Source organism: Orcinus orca, chromosome 6 (assembly GCF_937001465.1).
Source record: "Orcinus orca chromosome 6, mOrcOrc1.1, whole genome shotgun sequence".
Classification (NCBI taxonomy): Eukaryota; Metazoa; Chordata; class Mammalia; order Artiodactyla; family Delphinidae; genus Orcinus; species Orcinus orca.
Genome location: NC_064564.1, coordinates 86,358,470 through 86,384,315, shown reverse-complemented (window position 1 = coordinate 86,384,315; position 25,846 = coordinate 86,358,470). Strand labels below are relative to the sequence as shown.

The 25,846-nt window shown below is 48.3% G+C and overlaps 1 protein-coding gene across 3 annotated transcripts; it reads left to right on the top strand.

Moving 5' to 3' along the window:
* The first annotated feature begins 7,068 nt into the window (after nucleotides 1–7,068).
* IGFBPL1 (insulin like growth factor binding protein like 1) lies at nucleotides 7,069–21,856 on the top strand. 3 transcript variants are annotated; one of them, XM_004271527.3, is made up of 5 exons: nucleotides 7,069–7,840; nucleotides 15,775–15,884; nucleotides 16,504–16,620; nucleotides 18,242–18,387; nucleotides 19,537–21,856. In XM_004271527.3, exons 1-5 carry the CDS (start codon nucleotides 7,393–7,395, stop codon nucleotides 19,562–19,564), a joined length of 849 nt encoding a protein of 282 aa, XP_004271575.2. In that variant the 5' UTR covers nucleotides 7,069–7,392; the 3' UTR covers nucleotides 19,565–21,856. The 3 variants fall into 3 exon arrangements, with proteins under 3 accessions (XP_004271575.2, XP_033287041.1, XP_033287040.1); XM_033431150.2 differs by having other exon boundaries at nucleotides 7,070–7,840; nucleotides 18,242–18,400; XM_033431149.2 differs by having other exon boundaries at nucleotides 7,072–7,840; nucleotides 18,242–18,395.
* The last annotated feature ends 3,990 nt before the right edge of the window (nucleotides 21,857–25,846 follow it).

Here is a 25,846-nt window from a genome sequence, read left to right as displayed (position 1 = left end):
TAAAATTTGTATGGAGACACAAAAGACCCCGAATAGCCAAAGCAGTCTTGAGGGAAAAAAACGGAGCTGGAGGAATCAGACTCCTTGACTTAAGACTATACTACAAAGCTACAGTAATCAAGACAATATGGTACTGGCACAAAAACAGAAACATAGATCAATGGAACGAGATAGTAAGCCCAGAGATAAACCCATGCACCTATGGTCAACTAATCTATGACAAAGGAGGCAAGGATATACAATGGAGAAAAGACAGTCTCTTCAATAAGTGGTGCTGGGAAAACTGGACAGCTACATGTAAAAGAATGAAATTAGAACACTCCCTAACACCATACACAAAAATAAACTCAAAATGGATTCGAGACCTAAATGTAAGACCGGGCACTATAAAACTCTTAGTGGGGTCTTCCCTGGTGGCGCAGTGGTTGAGAGTCCGCCTGCCGATGCAGGGGACATGGGTTCATGACCCGGTCCGGGAAGATCCCACATGCCGCGGAGTGGCTAGTCCCGTGCGCCATGGCCACTGAGCCTGTGCATCCGGAGCCTGTGCTCCGCAACGGGAGAGGCCACAACAGTGAGAGGCCTGTGTACCGCAAAAAAAAAAAAAAAAAAAAAAACCTCTTAGCAGAAAATATAGGAAGAACACTCTTTGACATAAATCACAGCAAGATATTTTTTGATCCACCTCCTACAGTAATGGAAATAAAAACAAAAATAAACAAATGGGACCTAATGAAACTTAAAAGCTTTTGCACAGCAAAGGAAACCATAAACAAGACAAAAAGACAACCCTCAGAATGGGAGAAAATATTTGCAAACAAATCATCGGACAAAGGATTAATCTCCAAAATATATAAACAGCTCATGCAGCTCAATATTAAAAAAACAAACAACCCAATCCAAAAATGGGCATAAGATCTAAATAGACATTTCTCCAAAGAAGACATACAGACGGTCAAGAAGCACATGAAAAGCTGCTCAACGTTACTAATTATTAGAGAAATGCAAATCAAAACTACAATGAGGTATCATCTCACACCAGTTAGAATGGGCATCATCAGAAAATCTACAAACAACAAATGCTGGAGAGGGTGTGGAGAAAAGGGAACCCTCTTGCACTGTTGGTGGGCATGTAAATTGATACAGCCACTATGGAAAACAGTATGGAGGTTCCTTAAAAAACTAAAAATAGAACTGCCATATGACCCAGCAATCCCACTACTGGGCATATACCCAGAGAAAACCATAATTCAAAAAGACACATGCACCCCAATATTCATTGCAGCACTATTTACAATAGCCAGGTCATGGAAGCAACCTAAATGCCCATTGACAGACGAATGGATAAAGAAGATGTGGTACATATATACAATGGAATATTACTCAGCCGTAAAAAGGAACGAAACTGGGTCATTTGTAGAGACGTGGATGCATCTAGAGACTGTCATACAGAGTGAAGTAAGTCAGAAAGAGAAAAACAAATATCATATATTAACGCATATATGTGGAACCTAGAAAATGGTACAGATGAACCGGTTTGCAGAGCAGAAACTGAGACACAGAAGTAGAGAAAAAAACGTATGGACACCAAGGAGGGAAAGCGGCCGGGGGTTTGGGTGCGATGAATTGGGAGATTGGGATTGACATGTATAAACTGATGTGTATAAAATGGATGACTAATAAGAACCTGCTGTATAGAAAAATACATTAAATTAAATTAAAAAAAAAAAAAGAGAGACCATGGCTTTCTTCTACAGTGATTCAAATTGGTTTTTGGACATGAGACCAAGAGTTTTTCCTATTGTAATAGAGCAAGTAACCTTTTAGTAGGAGGCCATCTCTTTCATTCCTAGGGACACTGTGACAATTAGCCAAGGCCAAAGATCCCTGTGGGTCAAATACTGTGATATCCAATTCACCCTGCCATCCATTATGATACCTGCACCCAGCTAAGTCTTTGGCAGTTGGCCTCTGTTCTTCTGGGATCCCATCATCCCCAGTGGATTCAAGGAGCCAATCTCAATGGTGGAATCTCCCACCCTCATATGTGACCGACAGAGGAGAGTCACCACAGGGCTTTTCAAGGATACTACTGCTCCCCCCACTAATGAATTCCCCAATGTTGTAGGGAAAGGAAAGTCCTCTGGGCCCCCCCTTGGGGAATGTAGTGGGTGGGTGGGCGTGCAGGTTGTCAATAATAACTCTCTTCCAACATCTCCCATAAGCCTTTTGATTCCTTCCTTCATAACACAATAGGGAAGATGCTCATCGAGTCTCAATTTCACTCAAACAGCTAAGTCATAACCAGCTGTACAAACCAACACATTAAGCCCATAATCTCAGGTAAGGCACTTGTATCAATAAATTCAACTTTTATTGAATGTATTCAACTGTCCTCCTTGGTCTAACACCCTTAGAATCCATTCCTGCACATACTCCCCAGGATGCTGCAATGTAGTTTAGCAAAATCTTGCCATTCTTTCAGTGGAGAAGCTGTATCTTCCCAGATCACACTCTGTACTTGCCCTGTTTGAACATGTGGAGCTCTGATGCCAGTTGTGAGTCTACTGGCCATAAGAGGGAGCGGGTTAAGTCTTGAGGAGAAAAGGTATCCCTTGCAAGATAACTGCCCTGGGTGACCTTATCAAAGTGCCCTTAAGCAAGGGAAAGTGAGTATTCCCACACATAACTTGCAAGCTGCTTCCACTGGCAGGAGAGGCTGAGAATAACTCAGAGGCTCCAAACTTTCAGCTTCCTCTGAGCCCACCAGATATCCCCATTTTAACTCTCTTTTTTTGGAGGCACAAATACGACAAAATTTTTATTTCAAAGTCTCAAATTTTGACCAGCAGAGCACCACTGACATGGGCACCCTGATAGAACTTTAAGATTTGGTTACCAGAAATGATTATGCCACATATAATTAAGGCTAACCAATCAAAATCCAAGTTCCCACTCCTTCCTAATCAATGGCCTAACTTTCACACAAGAGATTGGCAAGGCTGTAAATTCAACTCACTTTGTAATTATGCAAACCACACAATTAAATTTTATGTCATTTTCAGCAATATTTACCCTAATTCACCTTATTTATTTATAAGAAATATATTTACTATTTTAGTAAATAACTTATATTATTATTGGTGCTTATTTCTAGTTAAGCTCTCTGGTTCTCTGATTGTGACCCATCTTTAAGGGTTGTTTCTTGAGACCACTCCATTTAGGGTCTAATCAGGTGGAAAAAAAGGAAGTTAACATAAAGAACTGTTAACTAGGTAATCTGGAGGTAGCAACTGCAGGAAGCAGCTATCACTATCAGGACTAGAAAAACAAAGGGAGGGACTTCACTGGTGGTCCAATGGCTAAGACTGCACTCCCAATGCAGGGGGCCCAGGTTCGACCCCTGATCAGGGAACTAGATCTCACGTGCCGTAACTAAAAGATCCCACGTGCCACAACGAAGATCCCATGTACCACAACTAAGACCTGGAGCTGCCAAATAAATATTTTTTTAAAAAAACGGGAAAGGTTGGAATTATTTAAACTTAGTAGTATATGGCATGAGCTCTTAGAGTTGAAACTCACACCTCTGCAGTGGGTAGCTGCTTGCCTGGTGTCTCTGAGCTTGGAGAAAGGGTTCCTGGTGGGCTGGGGCACTCCATTCTGGATGGGCCTGTGTGAGCCCCACCATCTCCACCCAGCCCTCAGCCCCCCAGCGGCTGCTCTCTGCAGAGCCTCCGGATCTCACCCTGCACCTGTGTGGTTCCGGATCAGCCAAAGGTTGAAGGGGAATTTCTACACCGACTTCCAGGGTTCCCTCTCTGTGGTTCCTCCCTCTTTTGTGGCTGCCTCCCCACAAAACCCAGCTACCTGAGCCCTGAACTCTGATCTCTGCCTCATCTGTCCAGGAGACCTTCTGCCATCTGCTTGGGCTCTACCTCCCCATACTGTGGCCTGGGAAACCTATCTAGGAGGAAGGTCTGGGTAGATGTGGGGCTCACGTTATGTGTGTCCCCTCTCAAGGATCACAGCCCCACGATGGAAAATACTATGCAGCACCTGCACACAACTGTTTTCGTTATCTGTCCAGGTTTTAGAGTTGTTTACGGCAGGAGGGCAAAGCCCTCTACCATTTACTTGGCTGCTCAGCACCCGAGGCCCCATCTTTGCAGAGCTCTACATCTTATATGTCCCCTCTTACACAGCACTGGATTGACATCTGTGCCCCTAGAACTGCCACCCCTCATTCATGGGCTTCTCTCTGGAAACCCACCTCTCCTTCTACTCTAGAATGGTCCAGCAGAGGCCTGGAGACAGGGCTTTCATATTCCCTCAGCCTGGATGGGGACCTTCTATGCCTGGCCTGACTGTCATGCTTGAGATTCAAGGGTATGGCCTGTGGATGGAGGGTCCTCTGCTCACGTGAGCCCCTCTCCACTCCCGGAGGGCAAGTTAGATATGAACGGAGCCGTTCATATCTACATTCACAGGAGGAGTGAATCGGTTTGGACGTTCACACCCATGTTAGCAGCTGCTGGGTGTGTGTGCATCCACCCTGAGTGGGGCATTAGCCAGCTTTCCCTGTGTGCTCGCTGGGAGCAGAGGAGGTAGACACTCACGTCATGGGAGCTCATACCTGCCACGTGGCAGAGGTGCCTCAACCTCCTTTCCCGCCGGGAGAATTCATCTCCATTTTTCCCATAATCCTATGGGCCCACAGGTGTTGCCCACAGTGCTAACTGGTGCTCTGGGAACCAGAGTTCGCTGGGCTATGGGCTTGCCGGCAACTTTTAAAAGGAAATGGATGCCTATCACCTTCAAAGCTTTGGAATGTTTTCTCCAACCAGATACCACAGGCTCAGTGTTGGAAAATGAGTCTTCTGCTTTAATTCTGAGTCATGCTTACAGAATGCTCTTCCTACTACTTAAAAGGCATGTAGATCATTGTAAATGTGCCTCTGTGACTGTGTATCCCAACCTGCAGTAAGCACACATTAACTTCATCATTATAACACCATTCAATTACTGCACTCTCAATGTTTGCATTAAAAGCTGGCAAATCATTCCTGTGTACATTTATTTGCCAATCACGACCAGCTTTTGTCCAGTCCAGGTCTCAGGGCACTGTACCATGGGAATCATGGCTCAGTTTGAAGGACTTAGAGATCCTCTCACCCAATCCCTGATGCTTTGATCCCCTCCACACTCCTTGCCATCCTTGAACTCCTCCACTGACAGGGAGCTCACTACCTCTGGAGCAGTCCATTCTCACTTTGGACAGCCATGACCATTTGAAAGTTTGAACCCATTAGGAAGGATGTTTCTGAAAACCAGCATGGAGCTTATCTCTTTTGTTTTCAGGCCCTGCTTTGTTCCGTTTAACATTATAAGTGTTTCCTTTACATCATTAAACTATCTTGAATTTCTGCACGTATACAAAACCACATATTTACAAATATGCCTTCATACTGGACATGCAATTTATCATTGCTATTTCACTAAACAATATATTACAAACATCTTTTCATTGCAATTAAGCTACCTCTCCTTCCTCATTTTCAATGCCCAGATAATCCTTTATTGTTGGATATACCATAATTTATTTAATCATTGCCTATCAGTGGGCATTTAGGTTTTTTCCAAATTTTTGCTGTAGTGACCAACTCCAGAATGAAATCTTCACACATAGTGATATTTCCTTAGGAGAGGCTTATAGAAGGGTGTAGAAGGTCAAGGGGTGTGAGCACTTTTAAAAACCATTCCAGGTAAAGACAGCAGCCTCCTGGTTGAAATCAATTGCTAATAAGTACTGAGAGCCATGTCGAGTGCTATATCGACATTATTATATTTAGTCCTTATCACCATCTACCACCACTCCCATGGTACTTTGCCTGTACCTGTTCTATGCATCTACTTGCAAGGGAAGAGCTGCAGCAGGCCAGGCAGCTGGCCCTGCTCTGACCACTACATGAAGTGGCCTCTGCAGGGGCTCCTTTTGGGAATAAGGACATCTCCTGAAAGCTGCAAACTGGAAAGGACCTTGAAAAGCAAAATGGACATCACACAAGAGTACTGTAGCTGGTCTTCCCAGACTCCAAGAGGCTTCCTCCATCTCTTCTCTAGAAATTCAGAAAATAAAGAAAACAGCACAGGGTAAATGAGGGCTGGGGGTGAAGGCATGAAAAGCCACTCGTAAAGTCTGGTCAACAAGTCCTTCTTTCCATCCAATGTCTTCATTTGGCCACACATTAAACTCCAGCAATCAAGACTCCCTTGAGTTTCTCGTCTGGGACCCCTGCCAGGACTGGGCCATGGACGGGGTGCAGAGTCTGACTCTGCGCAAGCACAGGGGCCATAGGAATAAAAATCTGACTGAAAGAACCTGTTCCACTGTGTCTTCCCAACACGCACGCCGCACTATGCCAGAGATACGCTGCCGCTTGTGCTCCAGGACATCAGAGCATTATTTGCAGTAGCGAAAGTACTGAAAACAACTGGTTAAATAACTACGTTTTTGTGCAGTTAAACACTTTGCAAAGTTAAAATGTCCAAGGACAATCCAAAATGTATCACCATCTCATCACAGCCAAAGTCACGGCTGACTTTGAGATGCACCATGACTTTATGTAGCATTATGGCGGAAAAAAGCCAGTTAAACTCCACTCCATTGATTGTATTTACAGACGGTCAGTTTCACAGATGGTAAGAGGTAGGGAAACTATGGGAAATACCGTGGGTAGAAAAACCAAGTGCAGAGTAATGTGTAGAGCGTGTGTGTGTGTGTGTGTGTGTGTGTGTGTGTGTGTTTAAAGGGAGGGGCCATGCAATCATACGTGGTTTTATAAACATACAAAATTCCTGGAAGAACCTGATAAAAGGTGTAGCCTCCTGAAGCTGGGGGGTGGGATACTGGGTCATAGGGTGGAAGGGAAGCCCTCATTTCATAGTTACATCCATTTGTAAACTTTGAAATTTTAAACTATATACTCCCTTTTTAAAATAAAACTTAGAAAACTACTAAATGCAAAATAAAATAAAAGAGCGCATCCTTCTGGATTAAGTGGAATAGTACCTGGAGCTAACCTCGGATCCGGAGACCGTACATCCAATCATTGCTCTACCAGAGCGACCTCGGGCAAGTTCCCGCCCCGACTGGGTCTCCAAGAGCCCATTGGCTGTCGGAGAGCAGGTCTCAGAACACCCCTCCAGCTCGGAACCCGGGCCGGGCCAGGAGCCTACCGGGCCGCGCTAGTCCGGGGCCGAGCAGCCGAGTGCGGGAGCCCCGCGGTGCAGGCCCGGCCAATCAGCGACTGCGAGGCGGGCGGGGTGGAGGCGCCGCGCTAGCTGAGCGGAGTTCCAGGCAGAGGCGCCACTGCCGTGCCAGAGCGGACCATGCCACGCTCACCCGTGCTCTTGCTGCTGCTCCTTCTGCTGCAGCCGCAGCCGGCACCCGGCCTCGGGCTCCGCGGCGCGGGCGGCCATAACCCCGAGTGCGATCCGTGCCGGCCGGAGCGCTGTCCCGAGCCCGCGCGCTGCCCCGCGCCCAGCATCGCTGCGCGCGACGAGTGCGGCTGCTGCGCGCGCTGCCTGGGCGCCGAGGGCGCGAGCTGCGGGGGCTGGGCCGGCGTGCGTTGCGGCCCCGGGCTGGTGTGCGCGAGCCGCGCCGCGGGGGCCGGGCCCGAGGGCACTGGGCTCTGCGTGTGCGCGCAGCGCGGCGCCGTCTGCGGCTCCGACGGCCGCTCGTACCCCAGCGTTTGCGCGCTGCGCCTGCGCGCCCGGCAGGTGCCGCGCGCGCACCCCGGCCACCTGCACAAGGCGCGGGACGGACCCTGCGAATTTGGTGAGTCTGGCTTCTGCCCTGCACTGCTGGGGCGGGTAAAGAAAGAGGGACCCCGACCCCCTGGGCTATGGGGTGAAGGATCACGCCGTGCGCCGCGATGGACAGCACTGCACGGGCCTCAGTTTTCCCTCGGGTCAGTTTTTCCTTACCTGGCCAGTTACTAAAGGAGGCCGGGGCAGGAATCCACAACCTGTACCCTTCCTTACCAAACCCATGGAGACACCAGCCACCGAGCTGGTCGTAATTTTGATGAGCCTGCTGTCCCTTTTGGTACTTAAGTAATTGCTGGTACAGTTATTTCCAGGCCTGGCATGTTTGCCTCCAGGAGACTGGGAGTTCGGGGAGCAGGGTGTTCCTACTGGAGATGAGGCAAGAAGGCCCCTGTCCCTGGAAACTTGGAAATAATGTGCTGCCCACTGGGGGGTCTGAGGCAGCCCCCGAAGCACAGGAAAGTCACCGCTGGCTGTTCCTGGTTGGGGCTCCCAGTGGAGGAGAGAGCTGGCTGGTGTTTCCCTGGCTGCAGCCTTGGGCTGGTTCCTTCCAGGAGCTGTGTCAGCCCCTGTGGAGCCACTGTAGAGGTTCCTCCACTTCAAACCTTTGTTTCTGCCCTGTGGCATTTAAACAGTCCTGTCTCCTTTCTTCTCGTTCCTGTCACCTGCTTTTACAATCTGCTTTCCTCAGCAGTTAATTCACAGGCAGGTCTCTTTGTTTCCAGACAGGTAACACTTTCACTTCACATGCAGGAGACATGAGAAATGCTGACCAGATCCCCAGACTCTAACCCGTGCTGATGGTCTCAGATGATTCCTCCCGGGGCTGGTATTCTGTTCCTAAGAGACAGCTAGCTGCCTTGAAGGCATTTAGACCAAATCTGCTGTTATGCAGAGGAAACTGAGACCCATGGGGCAAGGGACTCATCCAGGGTGATCTGTAAAGCCTGGCTAGCTTCTGGGTCCCCGGCACCCTATTCAGTACTGTTTCAGGACAGGACTTGATAGTGTTAAGTCAGGCAGGTGGCGGTTGCCATGGTTACCAGAGTGTGGCCAGATGGCAGATGGAAGCCCCATACCCCTAATTCATTGAAAATTACCAAATGACAAGTAAATGTGACAGCCCCTCCACTCTGATCTGTGGGCTCTGAGCCCACCTCAGGCACAGGCCCTGGGAGTAAAGATGTTCATGGGGCCGAACAGAGGCAATTCAGAAGCTGCTCTTAATGATCCCATTAGTGACAGGCATCGGGCCTCCCCAGAATTTTGCTCTCCTTCCCTACCAGCGATTGTGTCATCAGCCACTATCCAGACCCCGGCACTGTTTCCCCATCTCGTTTTGTCCTGAAATGTTTGTGTGGCCCCCCTGCCCTTGTGTCCTGGTGAAGCATGAAGGTGTGGACGGGGGATCTTTTCCAGCCAGGGAAGGCAGCACCTCATTCTGTGCTGCCCTCAAGCCATCCTTTATCCAGATGACTTGGCAGGAGCACTTTTTAACAATGCCCCTGGGGACCTTGCTTGAAGGGAAACAGACTGTCAGAGCAGCAGCTGTTCTGCTTCAATATTGGTAATAAAATCACCCCTCCTCAGTCCTCACCTGTGCCTTCAAATAAGCAAGCACCTGACTTTAAGGGAATGAGGCCTCTGTAAATATTAGGCTCCCGCAGTGTGGGAAGTGTTCTTACCCATGCCTCTGAGGGGCATTTGGAAACAGTTTTCAGGCTTAAATTCTGACCTTTCCCCCTACTCTCTGAAATGCCCCAAAATGCTATTAATGAGAGTAATCCTTTGATCAACACACATGTATTGAAGACCCACTATGTTCCCACATAAGAATAATTCTTTGCTGTTGGAAATCGCTTTTGCATTCCATCTTCTTCCTTGATTTTTACAACTACCCTGGCCAGGTCTCACTCCCATTTAATAGAAGGGCAAACTGAGGCAGGCAGAAGAGAATTCCCTGGAGCCACATAACTAGTTCCCAGCTGAGGTGGGGCTCCAGCCTGAGTTTTCCTGGCTGTTTTCAGATGGGGCCATGCACCTCTAGCACTCTGGAAGGTGCTGCAAATTGGCTACCCTTGAATCTTCAGGGTTTCTCAGTCTGAATCCACCTTCCTTTTTTCCCCCAAGGCTTGTTGCTGGTTCCTCTGTTTAGCACCAGGTGATGGCTCCTGAGAGGAACAGGTATAGCTTCACAGAAGGGGAGGCACCTGAGAGGAGCCTTGAAGGATGGGTAGAAAATTCCTGGGTTGAGAAGGGGGGATGGGGAGGCACAGCATGAACGAATACAAGGAGGAAGGAGATCCTGGGCCGAGTGTGAACAGTGGACCCATGGGCAGTACCCAGTGGGATGGTTGGCAGAGGAGATGATACCCAGAGTAGTCTGGGGCAGGCTTATTGCAGGCCTTGAGTGCCATGCTGCAGGGTGACACTTCATTCTGTACTGAGTTATTAGTTCCATTTCTCAACAGTAAGGTGGCATGGCGTTGTTGTTACTGTTATTATCAGTGACAATACTGTAATTGTTATTGTTATCATTACTTTAAAAGGCTGCTTTGGGGGAATTCCCTGGTGGTCCAGTGGTTAGGACTCCAAGCTTCCACTGCAGGGGGCATGGGTTCAATCCCTGTTCGGGGAACTAAGATCCTGCATGCCACGCAGCCAAAAATAAATGAAATAAAATAAAAGGCTGCTTTGTTCCATGTACGCACCCTGTTTGCTAGCATTGGGAGGAGGTTGGGATCCTGCAGAAAGCAGGTTGAGGTCGTGTTTTGAATGCTGCATTAAATAGGAACGGGGTCCCGTGCCAGTGCCCGTGGGGGCACTGAGCCCCTGAAGCTTCAGTGAGCTCTTGAGATCCAAAATCTTAGAAAATTCGCCTCGGTTGAAATTCCAGCTGCACTTAGAAACCTCAGTCCGTGCAAGGCGTGTGTTACCAGGTAACCAGGAGAGGCAGCGAATACCACTTTGTGAGAGGGACAAAGAAGGGGGGGCCTCGTGCTCAAAAGCCTTTCATGCCGAGGGAGGGGGCTTGAGGCATAGGCTGCAGGGAGCCGGATTAAGCTGTTTCTGGTTCCACATCCTCACGTTGACTATTAGCATAAATTATCAGGGCTGTTCAGTGTGTTGATTATTAAAGTCTTTGGTTGTGTGCTTTTTTCATACGAGCAGATGGGTTCCTGGCGGATGACTTCTGATATTCTTTCCTTCCCAAGCGCCATTAACTTTAAAGAAATCTCAGAGGCATTAAGGAAGATCTTTCATTCCAGCCATCAAAGACACTCAGTTGACGGGGTGGGGGGACAGATCCCCACGCACTTAGCAATATCGATCCCTTTCATTTGTATAGATCCACATGGTTAATAACACAGTCACATTCATTCTCTCCCTTCACCCCGGAGGATGTAGGGCCACAGTCATTATCCTCATTTGCAGATGAGGAAATTGTTAGCAGCTTGCCCAATGGTTAGCGACCAGGCCCCCGGGCATTTGAATTTCCCTTGGTGCTATTTGGCCCACCCCCAGTGCCCACCTGGGTGACTATTCTGTTACCTGATGGGTGGGTTTGTGCCAGCCTAGCATTTCCAGGGCTGTTGCTGACACAAGCAGAAGGAAACAAGTGTTTAGCAAGGAAGAACTAGGGAGACAAAGCTGGCACATTCACAGACTGGGCTGACCAGACACCATCCTCCCTCCTGAAAGCCACATGACTCTTGCCAAAGGCAGGTAGAAAGGAGAGCCCTGGCTCTTCCAGGAGTGTGGCAGCTCGGGCAGCAGCAAGGTGAGAGGCTGCGCCCCGGGCTCACCAGAGTGAGGGCTCTGGGCCACAGCCTCTGGAGCCTTCAGGCGGGGCCCGACCGGTAGGCCCACTCACCAGAGGTCAGTAGAGGGTCCTGAGCAGGCAGGGCATCTTCGAGGAGACCACCCTTTGGGGTGGCACAACCTGCCGAGTCCTCAGGTCCCTCCGTGGAAGCCTTTTACAGTTGGCAACAGGTCTTTTTACTGTCCTCACAACAGCCTGTGTAGAGGGCACAGCGGAGAGAATGGACTCCTGTGCCCATTTTAAAGAAGAAACTGGAGTGTGGCAGAGACAGGATTGAACCTGCCTGTGGTAGTCATATGTGGAGGACCCCAGCGCCACACTCGAATGAGCCCTTGGGGACAGTAAGACTGGGAATGTCCTGCCAGGGTTAAGGATACATTGCCCATTTAATGGTATCTTCACAAGAGCTGTTCCCTGGGGTGATTATGGAGAGTTTCATTTCTGTGCAGAAAAGAGTAAACATAGCAGGCCTGAGGCTGTCATCCTTAGAAAGCCCTGTTGGCGAGGCTGACCCTTGGCTGGTGTCTGAGAATTTGGATGTGGGGAGGCTTCCCACCGTTTCCAGAACTGATAAGAGTAGCTCACTGTACAAACAGCATGGTTTATGCTGCACACCTGCTTTACTTCTGGGAGGCTGGAATTTTGGTACGTAGGAGGCAGAGGCTGGGGGACTGGACCCCAATAAAAACCCTGGGCACTGAATGTCTAGTGAGCTTCTCTAGTAGAGGGCATAGGCTCTCACGCCACACGTGTTGTCACAAGTCGTTGCTGGGGAATTAGGCACGTCCTGTGTGACTCCACTGGGAGAGGCTCCTCAAAGTGTGCTCCTGGCTTCCCGGGTCTTTGCCCCATGAGCCTCTTTTCCCTCTGCTGAGTTGCTTTGTCTCTGTTTGTTGTAATAAATCCCAGCTGTGAGTAAACTGTGCCGAGTCCTGTGAGTCCTTGTAGCAAATCATTGATCCCGGGACTTATCTTGGGGGCCCCCAACACAATCCCTAAGGAACTCTTTCTTATTCTGGAATGGAGTCCATATGGCTAACAAATGTTTCACTTTAAAAATCCATGTGGGATTAATGGAATCAGCGTGCCTGGGTTTGCATCTTCACTCCTCCAGGTGCTTCACCTTTCTGAGCCTTGGATTTCTCATCTGTAAAGTGGGGCTAAAAGCACCTACTTCACAGGGCTGGTGTGAGGATGAAAGGAGTAGCAGACATGGAACTCCCTGTCATTTCAGGAGAAGGCAGGATGGTGTGGGACAGAGCTCAGAGCTAGACCGCTGGGCTCATAGCCTCACCCAGCTGTTTAAGGCTGGGTAACCCTGGCTAGCTCCCCCATCTGGCAGCTGGGGAGATTGCTGGAAGGATCGAATGGCTTAAGCCTGTAAGCAGAAGGGTGGTATTATTACCATTAATACTATCATGATAATGATGACTGATTGTAAAGAGCTATTATGGATAAAAATATTTTAAATTTAAAATCAGATGTTAAAATTAAAAACAGATTAAGCAACATGAGGACAATTTTCAAGATAACTGAACAATGCTGTATCTTGGGTATGGTGGTGGTTACATGGCGTATGCATTTGCCAAAACTTAGAACTGTATACTAGAAGGAATGAATGTACTGTATGTACATTTAAAAAGAAATCAAAATTTGAACATCACTTTATCACCAAAAGCAGGGGGCTCTTTTGGAAAATAAGTGCTATTTTCTGCCTTGAAATTAGTGGCAAAGGCAGTATTTCCAAGATGGTCTTTCTTAATTGTAGTTATGGAAAAAGGGGGAAATGCAAAGAGAGAGAAAGATGAAATGTGATTTACTGGCTTATTCATTTAGGCCTGAAAGGGACTGATGAAATCTCATTTAAAATTTATGACTCTACATGAAAGAAAGTAAAGCATGTTGATTGAGTGTCCCTTTGGAATCTACTGAGGGCTTTGGAATAAGATGCAGGTCTGATTGTTCCCACAGTGAGCCATTTGACGACTGGTTTGGGCTCCAAAGGAAGTAATGCTGGCAGGGGGTTGGAATAAATTAGACTTTCTTTGTCATCCATTGCAGATGGGGCTCCGCCAGAGAACAGCAGTGCTGTGGTTCTTTGTAGCAGTCAGCAGGTGGCTGGGTCACATTGGGCAATGTTAGAAGCCTAGAACCTTAGTCCATTCAGGGGACTGGCTACAATCGGGGCTGTGGGTAGCGGTGTGGTGCTTGGAGGGCGTTCAGTTGGTCACAACTGAAGGAGTGAGCTGATCAGGCTGAGGGGGAAGAAAGCAGCCTGGGGGTGAGGAGGGCAGGGTCTGTATTCAACTCACTGGAAGCCATTTGAGGCACCCAAGGTGCTGTGGGGCTCCTGAGGGCAGCCCTGAGATTAATAGGTGGGAGTTACAGGAGGTGAGTTTTAGCTCCAGGTGAGAACAAGGTTTCTAACCAGCAGAGCCAAGGACGGAAGGACCTGGCTTCATAGGTAGTGAGCTCTCCATCACTGGGGGCATGCAAGTGAAGACTAGATGAGCCCGTCACAGATAGGCACATGCTCTTGGGGAGTTGGGCCCCTCCAGTTTGAGACTCCATAGCTCTAAGACACTTTCCCAGAGATTTTTTGGCACCAGTTTGACAGGGTCTGCCCCCCAGTCTGTCTGGAGGGGTCAGGCCAGTCTCATTTCTGCGCCCCTTCACTCCTTCTCTCCATGCTCTTGCTCCAGCCTTCTGTCTCTCTCCCTTTGTTCTCCTTTTTCATTGCAGCCCCACCTAGGTGGGCGAGGGCCCTTTCTCTCTCCAAGGCTGGCCTGTGGAGGGCTGCAGGGATGTCTGAGTCCCCAGATGAAGCCCCAAGAGTCGTGAACTCTGCATTTTGATGGCCCAAGGGTGAATGTGTTTGCTCTTTTGTCATGCCTTTCTTCGCGGAGTCATCTGTTTAACAGGCCTCCCCTGCCCCCCACTTGCATATTGTGTTAACTCAAACCCTCAGTTTCACACTCATCACGTGGTAAGATCAGCTCAACAGCCCTGTGAAGCAGGGGGTATTATCCCCATCTTACAGACAGCAGACCTGAGCAGAGAGCATACTCCTCACCAAGCCTCCACATTGCGCCTCGCCCAAGACCCCACGGGGACAGCTGCGAGCGTGGGTCTGTGGAGATGAAGCACCTGCACTGCAAGGCAGGCTGGGTTTCAGTAAGTCAAAGCGGGCAGACGCCCTGGTCCTGGACTAGGACACACCCCCAGGCCCTCAGGATGGGGAGCTGGGGGCGCACTCCACGTAGAAGAAAGGCAGGGCAGGGCAGGCAGGTACGCTGAGGGCCGGGCGGAGGGCCTGAAAGCTGAGGCAGTTGGACTTGATTCTTTTAGTTCCAGTGTGAGTAGAGCAGATGCCAGGCACAGGGAGAAGGGCAGAGTGTGGAGTATCAGCTAAGAATGTCTAACTCAAATGCCACATGCTCTCCTGTCCCGCCCAGCGAGCCCACACCCGCCCTGTCCTTTCTGTAGTGTGCTGGCAGCCTAGCACCACACTGCCGGATTCCCTGATTTACCTTTCTCCACGCAGCGAGGCGGTGTCCATGCCTGCAGTTTTATCCTCGGGGATGGGGAGGTGTGTGGAGCCTGTGATATGCAAATGAGCATCTGGAACCGCAGGGGGTCTCAGCAGGGGGTGAGGGCAGCTGTTCTGCATGGCGTTATTCTTTGAAATGCCCTCCATGCGGAAGGAGAAAAGCCCATCTGGTAGAAGACTCTGCCTTGGGTGAAGTGACACCAGCCCCTCCCGGAGCCTGGCGCACTGTCAGTGTAGTTGAGCTGTAAGCAGATGGCAGCTGGGGTCCTGGAAGGGATCCTGGGAGGGAGTGTGATGAGACCACAGACAGACATGCTGGGCGACTTTGAGAAGTCGCCTTTCCTCTCTGGATCCCTGTTTTCCTGTTGGTAGAACAAAGGCAATGTAGGAGGAAACAAGTAGGCATCCTTCCAGGTCTAAGAAAACTCTCTTCTATGATTCCTTGCCTATAAGTGTGTCCTTTCTGTGGGGAGCTCTCATCTGCCCCAACATGCTCTCTGCAGGCAGGGTATCTTAGATGTGGGGGGCTTGATCAGGGTCAAGGCTGTCTTCCCTTGTCTTCTTCTCCCAGCTCCTGTGGTCATCACTCCACCCCGGAGTGTTCACAATGTCACCGGGGCACAGGCATCCCTGTCCTGTGAGGTGAGAGCTGTGCCTGCCCCAGTTGTCACATGGAGGAAGGTATTTATATCCAAGAACTTCTCTGTGTGTGTGTGTTTGGGGGGGGTGGGGTGTATAAATGTTTTTTAAGGGTGTGTGTGTGTTTATATGTGAATTGGAGGATTAAAAAAAAACTTATGTTCCACTCCTCTGCCTCCAGATTTATGCCTCAAAACTTTTACCCCAAACGTCTCCCCAGAGAAGGGGTGTTGCCATTTGCTCCCTCTGCCACTTAGCTGTCCAGGAAGTTCTGCTGTTTATCTAGCCTAGGTCAGCTGGGATGAAGTTAGAGCTTCCTTCACTGGATCTGGGTTTTAGAAAGACTTGGCTGGTGGCAAATGACCCAATCCTATTCCAAAACTAGATCTTTCTGCAGTTCAGTTTTTGAGAGACTGGCATATGTTGTCTCCTTATCTCAACAGCCCTGTGAAAGACAATGAGATTCTGATAGTGGTGGTGTCTACATCTTCGCTGTCCAGCAGGGGGCACTGTCTGTACATACGTTCAGGCTTAGGAAGAAGAGATACTAGGGTCAGCCTTCAAGTCAGCAGGAGGGTGAAGACAACGAGGGTGTCTGTGGGGTGGTCCTTATCCAGAAATGCTTTTTCTAAATCACTCCTGGTTTTTCTGTCCTCTGTAGGTCACACGGTCTCCTGAGGGCACCCAGGTGCTGAAGGACCTGCCTGGGGACCACATCAATATAGCTGTCCAGGTGCAAGGGGGCCCTTCTGACCACGCAGCCACGGCCTGGGTTTTGGTGAGTATCTCATTTGTTTAGGATTATTGGCTATTATTGACTGGCCCTTATAAAGCACCTTTTGTATTTCTATAACATGTTACACCTTTCAAATACTCTGATCCATTTCTCCTTGGACGCTACAGTAACTGAGAGGAAAGTAGGCAGGTAGTATAACCCCTGAGAGCAGAAGTGATCTTCAGAGGTAGGCAGAATTATGGCCCCGGAAAGATGTCTATGCTAATCCTTGGAACTGGTGGATATGGTATGTTGTGTGGCAAGAGGGGAATAAGGATGGAATTAAAGTTGTTAATCAGCTGACTTTAATAAAGTTATCCTGGGTTATCTGGGTGGACCCGATATAATCACAGGAGTCCTTTAAATGTGGAAGAGGGAGGCAGGAGAGAGAGCCAGAGAGATGGCAGTGTCAGAAGACATGAACTACTGTTGCTGGCTTTGAAGATGCAAGAGGGAGCCACAGGCCAAGGACTGCAGGCAGCCTCTAGAATGCTTCTCTTAGGGCTTCTAGAAAGAAGGCAACCCTGCTGATACCTTGGGTTTAGCCCACTGAGACCCATTCGGACTTCTGACCTCCAGAACTGTAGATAATAAATTTGTGTTGTCTTAAGCCATTAAACGTGTGGTCATTTGCAACAGCAGCCATAGGAAGCTAATACACTTGCCTGAGACCACATGGCTGATAAAGACGGAAGATGGCAGATTCACACCCTCCTCCAGGGCTCTTCTATGCCACGTGCGGCAGTTTGGCTGAGAAGAGGGAACGCCCTGTGTTTAAAAGGGCGATGGAGTGACGAGATGGGGGCCCGAGTGGGGCTAGTTACCCTACCTCTCAGAGCTTCAGCGTCCACAACCATAAAAAGAGGGCCTTGGACTGGACCATGTCCAGTGACCCTAACAGTCTGTGACTTACCTGTGAGTCTCCTGTAACGTGAGGATAACGATGCTCCGCCTTCAGCCACCATGGGATCAAAATGAGATAGGGTGCACATACCCTCTCCAGTCTGTAGTGACTCACAGTGGAGAGAAGCTGTTATGACGAGAGAAAGCAAGAGAGGAGGGAGCTACCGTGGATCTCCTCTGCAGGGGCGTGAGATGGGCCCTTGAGGGTGTCCTCCTCATTCCACCCCCATCTCGGCCAGCGTGGGCAACTTCTCCACCCAGCTCAGAGACTCAGAATGCAGTTGGGTCCATGGCTTTTTCACATCAAGCATATTCCCCTCCTTTTATTACAAGGAGAGGTGGGGGAAGGTTGTCTCTGGTGTTATTTTGTAAAGGCTGCGTCCGTTGGGAGCATTTGAGGGCTATTCTGTGGTCAGTAGAGTTTTGTTCTTTTAGTTTGCAGTATTTTCCTTGGAATCTATACCTATCACCTTCAATAAAAGGACCAGGTAGCTCACAGTAAAAGGCAGAAATGCAGAGGAAACATTAAAATGAGAGCCAGGATAGAGAGGGTACTGAGAAGGAAGTTTAACTCTTTCTTGGCAGCCGAGGCAAGAAGAGAAATAGAGGGTGAGCTCTGTCTTATTTTGAAAAGGAGTAAGTGTTCAGAATCATTAAGAACTAAATAAGTAATTTTGCTATGCCATATATGACTGTACAAACTTGCCTGTTTAACTTCTAGATCAACCCTCTGAGGAAGGAAGACGAGGGGGTGTACCAGTGCCATTCAGCCAACGCGGTTGGGGAGGCCCAGTCGCACGGCACAGTCACCGTGGTGGATCGGAGCCAGTACAGAGCCGCCCGCTTCCCAGGTCCAGATGACCACATGTGAGGGGGTAATGTGCATGTTCCAAGTCATCTGCAGTATTTGTACACCTGTGTCACGGGAGATTGAGATGAGTCATAAGATGCATAATAAATAAGAAGAAAAATACATGAATCAAGGAAACCAGAGAAATGCAAACCAAGAGTAGGAACATATTACAAAATTGGCAGGTAGACTCTGTGGTATGTTCTACACACGTATCACACTGGGCTTCCCGCTAGGATGCAAAGTCAAGAGCTGTGACTGTTATGGGTGTCCGTCAGGTGAAAAAGACCACCTATTTTTTTCTATTTCTCCAAGTCCGCCCAGTGAGGGTGCTAAGAGAGCAGATGTGGTCACTATGACAGCACCCAGGTGAAAACACGCCCGCAAAGAAGACAGTCTGAGCTTCATGGGTCTATTCCCAGGTTCTTCCTTGTCTGTAGCTCTGCAAGTAGTTAGAGCTTCTAGAAACAGGGAGGAAAATGTAAGGTGTAAAATCGTCAAATAGGAATTCAGTGAGGAGAAGGCTCTTAAAGTTGCCCTCCTGATACTTAACTTATAGTTTTTTATATATGTGTATAGTTATATATATGTATCAAAAAGCCAAGTATCGAGACTTTTTGTCCTGTACACTTGTATGTATACTTCTGTATGTACATGTGTGTGTGTATGTATGTTTCATGTTTTAAATATATGTATAATTTATAAGTACATATATTTATATTTTAAAAACAGAAATGATACCAGGGTATGAATATAGTCTACTATAAATGAGTTTTCAAAGGGGTCACAAAGAGCCATGGAATTTTAATACCATTGCCACAGCCCAGTCCGTGAGTTCCCTCTACAACATGCAGAATTGGCCGGCTATTGCTTGCATACCTCCAGGGACACAGAGCTCACTACCACCAAACAACCATCTGTGGATTTTTCCAATAGTTGAAAGTTTTTCCGCACATTAAGCTGGAATCTGCCTCCCTGAAATGCCCATCCATTGGCCTTACATGTATTTCCTAGACCCCCACAGGCATCTCTGCTCCCACCGGCACCACTCCTGGTTGGGGAGATATTTAAAGTTAGGCGCATTTCCCCCACCTTCCGTCTAACACATAGTTGACTATGACAGAGCAGGCTTTTTTTCTCTAATTCTTTTCCCTCTTTTCTTCTAGGGTCTTAGAAACATTGATTACAGGATGATGGAAAAGTCAAGTCATGGATCTTGTTTGCTTTGTGAAGAATTGGAAGAACTGTGTTTGTAGATAACCGCTTTCGTATGTTTTTAAAAATTAGATGCAAACTAGATTCGTATGCAGATGTAGTTTTTAGCAGGGCAAACATTGGGAAAACAGACTGCATGTAGCCTTTTTATACTTCTGAAATGAATAGCTCTGTGAGAATTCTTTTTTTAACTTCTCCCTCCAAGGGAAAGTCACCTTAGGTATATTTGTAATTCTAAAGGGCTGGACCGAGGTGTGTGTCAGCTGTGACTCTTTACCTCATTTGTGTAGGGCTGATTAGTGACTTAGTATGTGTTGTAGGAAGAGGGGGGAGGGTCCTGCTGTCCTCTGCCTGACCTCTCTAACTTTGCTGTGTGAACTGGGTAGGTCCCTCCCTCTCTGAGCCTTGTTCTCTTCAGCTGTGAATGTGGTATTTGGACTGGATGTTACCCATGTCCCTTCAAACACTGTCATCCTGGAGTAAGACGGTCCTACAGAAAAAATATGGGAAGTGTAGTCTTAGCATTCTTTTAAAAATAATATTCCCTCAAAAACAAATGCCATTGCTTCACATGAAGGTGTGGATAGCTGTTATTCCTGCTGCTTTCCCATTATAAAGAGACTCAGTCCTAGATGGAAACTTAACCAGACTCGGGGGCCCCTTGGCTGGGCATCTGGGGACCAAGATGTCCACTTATTAACACGCCCAGCATTCTCTAACCAAGCTGGCAGTGGAGACCTGGCTTTTGGACATCAAATTGTAAAAACGGCGTTAACTGCTCTCTCTGGGCTGTGGAATTAGAGTGTAGTAGAATACATTTTACTTAGAGATGTTTTGACCTTAACCAGAAATAAAGCTTTCTTTCTTTTCTTTTAATCAAGAAAGAAAAAAGGAGAATATTTAATATCTGGCCTAAAAAAATAGACCCCCTAGGTGACTAAAATTTTTTAAAATCAGAATTGGGATCTCACATATGGACAGTTGTTAAATTTCAAGAAACACTGTCCTGTCCGTGGTCACTTCCCATCTCTGGGACGGCAGGCAGGATAAGCATTAATGTCCCTCCCCCTTTACAGATGAAGAAAACCAGGCTCCGAGAGTAAAGCGCTTGCCTGAGGCCTGAAAGCCTCTGAGAAGGACAGGAGCTGAGGGCATCTGGTCCTCTTTGGCACCCTTTCCACTCCATGGTGCTGCTTCTCAGAAGAATCTCATAACTATGGAAAGGAAGATGTTGCCATTTCCACAGGTTTCAGGGATTCTCCTTAAGGTCCATCTCAACGTTTAAAGCAACACTCTCAAGCCACTCACGCTGGGCGTTGCATTTTGGAGTCCTTTCTGGAATTGCATTTTCTGCCTTTAAGCCTGGCTGTTCCACATCTGAAATGCTGGGGTGGCATCACCCTGACGTACATAGCAGGAGGGTGGCCCAGGAATCCAGAAACATGAGGTCCATTTGGGAATTCACCCCTGTCTTTCTGGGTGACCCTGAGAAAGTCCCCTTCACTTTCTGGACCTCAGTTCCTCATTTGAATAAGGGAACGAAACTAGATGGGTGGTTTTCAAACTTTAAAAACATTGGAACCCCTTCTTCAAATAAAGTCAAAATTGAACCTGATCAAAAGGGAAGCTGTCCTTGTCTGTTGGAGGTTGGGCCTTCCAGGGGATCTGCTCACGTCCCCTCCCTACTAGCTCCCCCAAACCCCACGGCAGTGATTTCCGTATCCAAGTCTGCAGTTAATTCCTCTGTGATTTGAGTGGTTGGGAGATGGCTTGGGAAGAGACTTAGTGAAACCATGTCAGAGGAATAGGGAACTGTAGAGAAGGTAGTAGAACAACATCATGCATCTGCTAATAAGCACATTCAGCAAAATCAGTTGAATCACCTCACATTTGCCCAGTCAAATCTGGAGAGCTGGATGTGGACCCAAAGAGCAGGTAGATGGAGCCCCGGGGTGACAGGGCTGAGCATCAAGCCCGCAGGAGGCTGGGTGTAGCCTCGTAATGATGTACAAAAAATAATCATAATAAATGTTACACTGTCTGAAGTTTTCACCAAAACCAAAAAGGCAAGTTAGCATGACTGTTCCAACCTAATGACTTTTCAACTGCGAGAGCCCCAAGACCTCTCAGAGGCGAAGCGAATGTGTGCTGTGGCTTTTATCATTTGGAAACATGATGCCCTCAGAGCCTATGTTTTCTACCCTATGTTCATAGATGTGATGATGTCACAGGACCCCTGCACTCTGAAAATAAATGTTTTTAGGGACAGTCTTTGTGGTCTCTGTCCTTGGAACGCTGCTGTAGGTGGGCCCAGGCACCACTGATACTTCTCCATCATCCCTTATGCATCTTTCCCTTCTTTCGCTTGCCCACATCAACTACTGTCATCCGAATTGTCCTTACCTCTCACACCTGAGCTGTGGTTACTGTCGTACCTGGTCACCCTGCTTGCAATTTTTAACCAGCCCTAACTAATCATCTACTGCCAGCCTGATCCTTCTAACTCCCTCTGAACTGGTGTCTCCCACTGTATAAGCATTCTACTATTTAATTCATTCACTTAGATCTGCCCTCTATTACCCCACATGCACACGGAATAGCATTCCCCAGAGGCCAGAGGGTGCAGACACTGGCAATATGAAGGTATGTGGGACCTGGGCCCTGCACTCAGGTGAGACTTGAGTGGGGATGAGTGGGACAAGGTTGCCATCCTGCCACACAGCACAAGGTGTCTGCTTTGTGATCAGAGTAGGGGGAGATCAAGGAAGACTTCCTGGAAGAGGAGAGCCATCTAAGCTGGGGATTGAAGTGATGTGGGAGATTCCAGGCTAGGGAAGTAGCACGTAAAAGGAGCAGGGGTGGAGAAGTGCAGTGTAGTTTGTGCATGGGGAGTAGTGACCAGTTGTGGCTGAGAGCTCTAGTGGCAGGTAGTGGGGTAGTTTTTGGCCACACCCCTAACTGCCACCAGAAGAGGTTGGACTTGATGCTATAAGAGGTGGGCCTGAATCTCAGTCTTCTGTTGTCAACTGGGTTATAACTAGGCTTGAGGAAGATAATCCAAAAGCTAGTGTTCAATCCCAAAGGTATCCACTTTCCACCTTAAACAAGAAAGGGTAGTTTTTAGTCAAAATGGATTTTTTTCTTCAAGTTTTAGGGTGAAATTAATCCCATGTCTTTAAAAAACACTGCCCTCTCCGTTCCTCCAGAGGTGGATGATGCAGGAAAGATTAATAAGAACGAGCAAACCAGCTGACAGTGAACAGTCTCCCATAATAAATTTCCTCATCCCCAGCCTTCGCCAGAGCCTCTTGAACATTAAATCAGAGAATGATTATTATGTGATATTTTAATTAATTAAGGGAAACTAAAGTGCCCTGGTGTCTGCAGCTGAATAATGAATTCAGAGCGTAGGGAGCCCATCATCCAGGGCAGAAGTGGCTACACTTGCCCACTCTCAGCTCAAGCTGACACCTCTCTCCTGGAGCCTGAACTTTTTTACAGTCATGACTGCCTCTGAGTTCAGCATTGACTGCACCTGTGTCTCCGTTCACTATGGCTGTCTCTTTGTTATCCTAAATCTCCCCCATGATATTAGGGAGTGGTTGGATGTCAGGGGAAGAGTAAAAATCATTAATGCTAGGGGATGGGAGGCAGGGAGCAGAAGCTTTTCTCACCTCCATTGGTAAATCCACCCACCACACGCATCTACAGAGCACCTACTGGGCGCCAGGCACTGCTTGGTGCTGAGGGATCTACTGTTGCTCACAGCCCCCGGAGTAGCAGCCCTGGTGCAGAGAGCTGGACCTGTCTCTGCTACTGAAGGTGCTGCAGTCATCCCTGGGATAGAGTAGGCATTACATTTGGAGTTGAAAGACCCGGAACCAAGGTCAAACCCTGCCATGGTCTGTGGGTCTGAGGCACTTGCCTCTACTCTAGGAGCCTTCATTTCCTCATCAGTCCAGGCAGGTCAGCATCACTGCCCTGTCCTGCTGCCCTGAGGATCCCATGCATGAACGGACATGCACCATCCACTCTCTAGGGGATACTGAGGGCTGTGAGCTGAGTGGCAAGGACACAGGGAGTCAGATCAGACATGCTGGTGGTCTGCGCGAAACACAGCCTAGTGGGACAGAAAATCAGACCTGTGATAACGAACAAGAGCTTCCACAAGGCAAGACTAAAGGAAGGGTGGGTGCTATGAGCTCAAAGGGGCCAGAGATGACTTGATTGCGATGGTCAGAGAAAGCGTCCTGGAGGAGGTAGGTCCCCAACAAGGCTCCAAGACAATGGGCTGAATTTGGAGAGGAAAGAAGGAAGGAGAAAGAAACAGCATTGAGTAAGGCTGGAAGGTAGGAGTGAACAGCCCACAAGAGGATTAAGCTTTAAAAGCATCTTTGTAAGACACACTCTAACCATTGTGCACAACTGCAAAGAGGTGCTTCTGTGTGCCAGAGCGAGCTGTCCTCCAAAACTTGAGGACAACATGGAAATGTCCCCATAACTACGTTTCCGCTTCCTTCTGCACCTCAGTTGGGTCAGATGGTTTTTGCCAACGGCTGGGCATGGAAGCAGTGCATTCCACGACAATGCCAGGGCCTTAAGAAGTAGCTGTGCCTTTTCTGTGCTTTCTTCCCCATCTAACAGGGGACGTGAGGTCTCTAAGGCCCCATGCAGCAGGTTTTCACCTGGGCCTGTGGACTCATAGGAATTCTATAGATGACTGCATGGGGTCTATGAGCCCCTTGAAAGTGTGCCAGATTTTGTGTGGATGTGCATGTGTGTATTTATTTCTGGTGAAAAAAATTAGCTTTCACTAGCGTCTCAAAGGAATACGTAACATAAAAATGGTCAAGAAGTACTGTAGACAGTGGAGCCAAGATGGAAGGAACCTGTGTTTCTGAATCTCCACATGGAGGACAAGTGCTGATTAACCACACCTGCATTAGATTATTATCTAATAAGCAAGAAATAAGGCACTGTTGTGTTGAACCCTGAAAACTTGGGGGTTTATTTGTTGTGGCACCTAATGTTACCCCGATACATGTGGGAAAAGCATTTGGTTGGGGGCAAGAGACCTGTAATCCAGGCCACGCTCTGACCCCACTGAGTTCCTTGGCCTTGGACGGTCACTCGGTCCACTCTAGTTAAGTGAATGGGGAGGCTAGGGGCTCTCAAAGGCCCTCACAATGTGCCTTCCTGCTTTCCTTCCAAGGTCTTCCAATCTAGGGTTAATGTACAGATCACTGGGGCTTGGGGGGATTAAGTGGTGCTCTCAACACACAGCAGTCTGGCTTCTGCCCCCACCCATTCACACAACCTGCCCTTACCGAGGTCTCCAGGGAGCCCCATGGCTTCAGCCTCCTCTTACTTGATCTCTTGGAAACACTTGATTCCACCCATGGCTCCCTCCCGTTCCCACCTTCCTTGGCTTCTTGACTCCTCTCTCCCAGGTTCTCCTGCTTTTCCTTAGTGCCTTTCACAGAATTCTCATCCTCCACCCGCCCCTTGATGTCAGCATCATCAAGATCAAGCTATCCTTGCCCTCCCTGCAATCTGCTGAAAACACAGCAGACCCAGTGATCCTTTTAAAACATGTCAGATCACATTACAGCCCTGCTCCCCTTCTGGTTCCTTCACGGTTCAGAGTAAAGGCCCCAGTCGGCACAGTGGCCTTCAAAGCTCTCACCATCTGCCCCTCCCCCAGCCCGGCCTTTTCTCTGTCCTTGTCTCTCCCCACTGCTTGCTCCATCCAGCTCCCTGGACACCTCAGGTGTGCTTCAGCCCCCAGACCTTTGCACCTGCCATTTCCACACCTCTTTCAGTCCTTTGTCATCTCTTCAGTGAGACCTTTGTTAAGTGATGGACCTCTTCAGATGGTCTATCACTTATTGAAGATAACAATTCCTACCCCACCCCACCCATATTCCCTATTCCCCTTCCCAGCAGGACCTTTCTCCCTAATAACCTTAACCATCTGACAGACTAAATATTTCATTTATTTTGCTTATGGTCAGCCTCCCCCTGATGGGGAGGATGTGCAGGACTTTAGTTCCCTGCTGTATCGTCAGCACCAACAATACTGCCCAGCACATAGCCAGCACTCAATGAAGTGTGCTGAATAAACAAACAAATAGATAAATAAACTCACTACCTTGTCCCCAAACCTGCTCCTCCAGCTAGGTTCCCTTTCCCAGTGGGGGCACAATCACCCACTTTGTTATCCCAGCAAGGAATTCAGGGTCACCCTAACTTTCACTCTCC